The sequence below is a fragment of the Octopus bimaculoides genome, chromosome 29 (assembly GCF_001194135.2).
Source record: "Octopus bimaculoides isolate UCB-OBI-ISO-001 chromosome 29, ASM119413v2, whole genome shotgun sequence".
Lineage (NCBI taxonomy): Eukaryota > Metazoa > Mollusca > Cephalopoda > Octopoda > Octopodidae > Octopus > Octopus bimaculoides.
Window position 1 is genome coordinate 8,739,257 of NC_069009.1, and position 7,561 is coordinate 8,746,817.

At 38.8% G+C, this 7,561-nt stretch overlaps 1 protein-coding gene across 2 annotated transcripts in view; it reads right to left on the minus strand.

The window, feature by feature from the left end:
* Nucleotides 1-639: 639 nt before the first annotated feature.
* Nucleotides 640-7,561, minus strand: part of LOC106868301 (uncharacterized) — a 48,892-nt gene continuing 41,970 nt past the window's right edge. For both annotated transcript variants that reach the window (XM_014913489.2, XM_014913491.2), the window contains exons 5-6: nucleotides 4,129-5,361; nucleotides 640-2,356 (exon numbers count right to left, since the gene is read on the minus strand). In XM_014913489.2, the coding sequence (XP_014768975.1) occupies nucleotides 1,239-2,356; nucleotides 4,129-5,361 (2,351 nt within the window). In that variant the 3' untranslated portion in view covers nucleotides 640-1,238. The remainder of the gene's footprint in view (nucleotides 2,357-4,128; nucleotides 5,362-7,561) is intronic.

Sequence of the window (7,561 nt, forward strand, 5' to 3'; positions counted from 1 at the left end):
TATATATATATATATATATATATATCAAATGTAATTTGTGTATGTATATATATATATATGAGTCTAGGACATTTACCCCCCCCCCCCCACAAAGGACAATTACCCCTGAGGACAACAGATGATTTAAAACTTTGTAATATATTGGAGAGGAGATAATTAACTAAGGAGCGGGGCAGTAATTGTCTTAGGGGGTAGTTGTCATTGGGGGAATTGTCCTGATACAGTATATATGTGTGTGTGTGTGTGTGTGTAGGGATAAATTATCAAATTATCTCGATGGGTACCATAAGAGCTCTCAGGTATAGTCCAGGTTATGGCTAACCACATGTGGTAAGAAGCAACAAAGAATGCTTAAGGTGAGCAATCCCACCATAACTCTTCTGATAAGCAAATCCAGGTTCGGTTTGCTTCCCTGGATTATGAATATTTTCAGGAGTGTAAATCCAAAACAATTACAAGGAAACTTGTACATCATATTTTTTCTTTTCATTATACAGCATAATTAGTTAGTTAAAATGACTGAAATATGTTTCTGCTGCATAGAATATGTACAGTTGCATATGCAACCTGCAATATTCTGCTCTGCACCTTCATTCAGGGTCTTTCTACAACTGTGGTCTGATGCAAACTGAGTTTATGTACGGGTAGCTTATATATTTATTTTACTGTGATTTAAGATACAAAAGGAACGTGAAAAGGAGATATTGAAACCTGATATGGCTAGAAAACTTACTTTGTCTCCGACCTCAAGCTTGACCTTTGTTCCAGGATGAAATAGAGCTCTATACACTAAATTAGGTCAAAGTACATATGTTTTAATACACCTTCATCTATGTATTAAAAGAAATTAAATAAAAATAAGTTGATAATTGAGTTTTAGATAATATAGAAGTTAATGTGTCCTATGTCTTGCTATGGTTTATAAAAAAGATATTTTAAGCTGGTGAGAATATCTATAACTACTTAAAAGTTAAACCAAATATTGTCCTGTCATTTACTCCTTAAATTTAGGCACCTCCCATTTGTGTAGCAGATACTGTCCTTATATATATATATATTATTGAATGCATGTGTATGCACATGTACATGCACACACACACACACTATCAAGGAATTTTGTTTCAACTTTGCAAACATAGAAAAGTAGATGATAAAACAACAATGACATAAGATATATATATATATATATATATATATATATATATATATATATATATATGAGTGTTTATACACATAGTTTATACAATGCTCTCTACATTTTGATGTGATGCAGAAGGCATTTGGTTATCAGCCAGTTCTGTAAGTGCATCCCACGAGGATTTCCGAGTGGGAAGTGTACCATAGTTGGGGTCCATGGTCATCGGTGGGTGTGACGAGAATGATATTTCAGACCCTACCAGAGATGAGGGAGTGTATCTTGCTGATGTAGGGGTCACGCTTGGATTTAGTGGTGTCACTGTAGTAGTAACAAAAGGGCTATGTGTTGAGGTCGCATTGTTGCCTGCAAGGGGTTGAGATGTCACAGGGGCAATGGTAGTGGTTTGGGCTGTATAAGGCCCGGGTGTCAACGACAGTGACATCAGCTGTGCAGAAGGGGCAGTGAAACGAAGATTGGGTTCAAGTCTGGGGCCAGGTGTTGAGACCCCAGATTCTGAAGGTGGAGATGTGTGTGTGTTAGTGTCTGTGAGTTCGCAGAGTAGTTCCCATGGTGACTTTGTTGACTTCAATGTCTCAGTTGGTGGGGGTGGAGGAAGACCAGGGTCAGTAACGTTAGTGTTGTTGTTGTAGGCTATGGGTTGGAAGTAAGATTTTGACAAGGCTGGTGGAAGCTTAACAGACTGAGAAGAGTGATCTGCACCTCCATTTCCAACGTTTCTGGGGGGCACTGATTTCACTGTTGATTTGAGCAAGGGTTTAGCAAGGGGTACAGGATGCACATGCTGTTGTTGGTTCATTGCTGCCCCCCTATCTGTCTGTGTACTCTTCTGGCCACTGGTCTGTGTTGACATTGAAGACTTGTGTGATGAAGTAGACTTCTTTGGTGTTTGTCTCCCATGTGACAAAGATGAGGTCCCAACAGATTTCTTTCGTGTTCGACCAGTTGAGTAGCTGGGATCACTGGTTGAAGTCTCTGCAGCAGTTGGTGCAATGATGCTGCCCAGTGACTTGAATGCACGGGCATCCTGCCTTGACATAGGCTGGGTCTGGGCCCCAGAATTGCATAGTGTGAGGTCATCCTGAGCATACGAGTCAAGTGAATCAGCGACAGAGGGCCGGCGTTCTTTCTTGCCACGTCGACTGTACAATGAGCTCCTTGATGCAAAGAGCGACTGTCTGGAGGCAGAGCGACGCAGAGCTGTGAGGAGAGAAATAGAAATGGCACACAGTTATCAATCAGAAATCTGTGCATATGTATATACATACACACATATATATATATGTTAATATCAAACAGTGAGACTGAATGCTCAACACTGCATCAGTGGATAAATGTTTTCTATTCGTGGGGTGGCCCAGAATATCATTGGTTTTATGTTGGGAGAGATATCTCTCAACAATTATTCAAGTTTGTACTTTGGGATGTTGGAGTTCGTTTCCATCTTAGATGAACACCAACATCCCAAGGTACAGACTTAAATAATTGTTGAGCGATATCTCTCCCAACATGAAACCAACAGTAGTCTAGTCACCCCATGAATAAACTATCTCTCTATTTATCTACATATATATTATAAAACAGTTTGATTCAGTTCCATGTGACTTAAAGTTTCACAGGCCTCAAGCAGAAGCCCATCTCTTTTAGGTTTTAGATACTGAATTTAGTAACCTAAAGTCTGAAAGAGATGGGCTTCTGTTAGAGGCCTGCAAAACTAAGTTGTATAGAACTGAATCAAACTGTCTTAAATAATACATATAACTCCTACTAAATGTACTGAGTGTCCTTTTCTTTCATTTGTTTACTCACTGGTGTGTATTTTTTTTTGTATATATATATATATATATATATATATATATATATATATATATGTGTGTGTGTGTGTGTGTTTGTGTGTATTTATGTGTGCATGTGTGTGTCTGTATATACATAAATACACACTATATATACACTGTAGTCTGGATCAATATGAAATAACTAGTGAGACAAGGCTGCAGAAGGTGGAATAATTATGTTGTTAAATACAGTTAATAGGATGAACAGTTTGCTACCTCAAGTTTCACCAAATGAATTGCATAATAATCTTATTCTAAGGAATTCCTGTTTAACAAGGAAACATTTCAGTAATTCTCTACAGTGGAACTGTAAACTTGGTAGAATATTTTAACTCTACCTGTGTACAACAGGCTCACACTCAGTGAGACCATCTCACGCTCTGCTTGCCTTCTATACTTCTAATAGCATTGTAAAAACATAGCATTTCAAGAATATCAAGTATATATATATATATATATATATATATATATAGTTTGGGTATATAGCCCAGATTACAGAATTCTGAGATATCATGTTGAACATGTACTATAAAAGACATCCTACATAACACATGAAAATTAATCATTAGTTGCCTGAATGGTTACGGTATTACACAAGATTGATTATGTTGAATAGTGATGAAACAATTGTAAATGAAGAATTAAAATGATTTGCTAGAGCCAGTCTTTGTTATTAGTCATTTCATACACACACACACACTTTGGGTTGTCACATGAATTCCTTTGTTTTTTTCCCATTTATTTTAATTCTTTTCAATGTTATTTGAATTAACATGAAAAATATCTTTATGTGCTATGTTTTATTTTGCTTTTGTTTTTGAAATCTTAATAAATTTTACCGATTTTCAAATATATGACAAAGGAGTACCATATATAAAAAACAAATTTATCTGATAACCCAATACACACACATATAGAGAGATACATTATATATACATACATATATATTTACACATATATATATATATATACATAAATATATATACATATACATACATATATATTTACACATATATATACACACACATATATATATACATAAATATATATACATATACATACATATATATATGTATATATATTTATTTATACATTTAAAATAAAGTCATATGACTTCAGGAAATCTAGTTTACTCACGTGGTAAGCTCTCCAGGTCGTCGGCCCTTGAAGACCTCACACCCATAACACTGAGTGGGGTATCGGCCCTCTGTTCATCATCATACACAGACCCTTCTTCAGCTTCTGACACAAGACGTCGGCCTTTTGTAGTGATACGAGGGGACTTTGGTCCTCGCTTGCGTAAGCTGCTAAGTCCTGCATCTTTGTTGCGAGATGCAGATCCTTGCTGTTGCTGGGCCTGGTGCTTTGATTTGCTTGCGGGACTGCGATGTCGATTGGGTCGGAGGGAGTGGACTGTGCTAGTACTAGAATTTGTACTTCTTATGAAAGGAGGAGGGTCATCATTTGTGAGATCAGTTCGGTCAAAGTCTTCAATCTCAACATCTGCTTTCGGTTTACTTGCCTGAATTTTGATTGGGACAACCTCTGTTGCCAACCCCCCAACCACATCTGGCTTCAGAACCTGGATTCCAGGATCACCGTCTTCATCTCGTACCTGACCCCCATGAAGCAGTTCCCTCTCCAATAGGTTGATGTCATCGGAGGTTGCAGACGTGCGTACAGGCACACGCCGTATTCCTGCATGGGTTGAGTTCATGGTTCGCATCTTGGGCACCGGTGCCGAGATGACTGGTAGTGGTGGTGGTGGAGTGGGAGGTGTGTCATCATTGCCACCACTCCCACCTCCACCATTGTTGGTGCTGGAGAGACGATGGGCTCGCTTCTCTGCCTCATTCTCTGTTGATTGATACGATGCCTGGAACTTCAGGTTACTCTGCAGAGCTTCAATCATAGGGGACCGAGGCTCATCTCCACTTCCTCCACCCCGGCTTTTGTTTGATGTATCAAAACTGAATTCACTTGATTTTGTTGGAGTCGTTGCAAAAGCATCAACGACCAATGGCTTCTCACCATTCCTGACCCCAAGCCCATCTCTGTTCTTCTCTTCCTTGCTGTCGCTGAACTTTTCGACAACATCGGTATAGCGCAGTGAAGGACTCATGCCAACCCCACCCACAGGGCTTCCATTCTTCTCCATGTTGTTGATATAGCACTTATCCATGTCGGAGGAGTCGCCATCTCGGAGGACCGGATCAGCGTGACCCCCTCTCAGATAGCTGTTCCGCTGGTAGCAACAGATGCCAATGACAGCCAGGAGGAGGATCAGCAGAATGACTCCACACACAGACCCAACAATGACGCCAATCAGGGCAGGGTTTGAAACCGAATCATCTCTTGGTCCTGGGTCATCTGTAAGAGAAGAAGAATTAGAAGACAATCATGTCTGGGTGAAATTTGGGGCAAACCAACATATTTTTTACTTCCTGTTTGTTCAAGTCATTAGACTGCAGTCATGCTGGAGCATCACCTTGAAGAATTTTTAGTTGAATGAATCAATTCCAGAACTTATTTTCTTTTTAAACCTGGTACTTATTCTACTGGGTTTTTTTAGCCACACCACTAGGTTACGGGGATGTAAACACAGCAACACTGGTTGTCTAGCAGTAGTGATGGAGACTAAGACAGACACAAAAGATACATACACATATCTATCTAGACATACATATATGATGGACTTCTTCCAGTTCCTGTCTCCCAAATCTACTTAAAAAGCTTTAATCAGCTCAAGGCTTATAGTAGAAAGATACTTGCTCAACGTGCCACACAGTGGAATCGAACCTAGAACCATGTGGTTATGAAGCAAGCTTCTTACTATGCAGTCATGCCTGTGAGGTGGATGATGATGATGATGATGAGTAATCCACTCCAACAGATTCAAATGCCATATATGCTAGTTGCATTTGCATGTGTCACAGGAAAGCAATTTCTCCCTTTTACATCAAGGAGTGTGTATGTGTGTGTGTTTATAATACAGTCTTGCTGGCGAGACATTTGTCAAAACACTACTATCGCAGAATTCCTTGCTCCAATATGAGTGTTTTGAACATGTTGTAAATGAGAGAAGCTGTCCTTTTGTGACCTACACACTAGCAACCAGCATATTTTGCATTTGGGTCTGCTGGAGCATATTAAGAATAAATATGTAAGATTAGGTTGAGGCATGGCTGTGTAGTAAGAAGCCTGTTTGAGTGGATTTGGTAGACAGAAACTGAAAGAAATTCATTGTGCGCGTGTGTGTGTGTGTCTGTGTTTGTTGCCCACCACTGCTTGACAACTGGTGTTGGTATGTTTATGTCCCTGTAACAGTGGTTCAGCAAAAGAGACCAATAGAATAAGTACTAGGCTTTAAAAAAAGTACTGGGGGTCGATTCATTGTAAAGTCCTGGTAAAAATGAACAAAACACAGGAAAAAAAGCTGCAGCTTATTCTGTCCATTAGTTTGCCTGCAATTATTACTCAAGCAGTATATGCAACTATTATTTTTGTTAAGCAAGCATTATTTTTGACAGAATAATGTGAATGCTAAAGAGTTACCAACAAGCAGTTTTATCAAGATCTACCCAAAGTGACTGAGAAGATACAGCAGAGAAGAATGAGAATTGTTGGTCATTGCATTAGGCACCCTGAAGAACCTCTGTGTCAACTGGTTTTATGGCCGTCAATTGAAGGAAGAATCAACAGGGGAAGAAGACGTCTAACCTATATGGACAACTTGCTTCTGGACAGTGGAATGGCAAATGTTGATGAATTAAAAATATACAGGGGCAGGGGACGGGCATGATGGATGGTGTGCTCACAGGCAATCATTGAAGCATCTGGGAGGACAACCAAACTAAACTATTTGCATATGGGGCATCTACTGCAGTGCTCCACACAATGGTGAAAAGCACATAGAAACATTAAACTTTTTTTTTTTTTTTTCCATATAGAAACATATAGACGCAGGTGTGGCTGTGTGATAAGAATGGGCACAGGTGTGACTGTGATAAGAACCACATGGCTCTGGGTTCAGTCCAACTGCGTGGCACCTTGGGGAAGTGTCTTTTACCTTACCTCAGATCGACCAAAGCCTTGTGAGTGAATTTGGTAGGTGGAAACTGAATGAAGCCTATTATGTATATACATGTGTATGTGTGTTACTGTCTGTGTTTATACCCCACCACTGCTTGACAACCAGAACTTAATAGAGTAAAAGGTGGACTTAAGAATTACATGGGTATTGTGTTCGTACTAATTTTTAATGTGTAATTGTTCTAGGAGTCATGTCTATTTAAAACACAATTAACAGGTAACAGTTAAGTGATGATATATATAACATAGAAAGATAGGTAACTTTCTCAATATAGATTAGTGTAAATGAGCTAGTTTTAAACTCCATATAAGAAGTAAGAATCAAGTGGGGTTGAAAATCCAAATAAGGGAGAACAGAATTTTTAAATACAGGAAACTGAAATTTATATTTGACCGTTAATAATCATTTCAGCTTTTTTTATAAATTAGAAAAAAATGTTTAAGAGCCCTCATAAATGGTTAGTGGTATATAAACTTT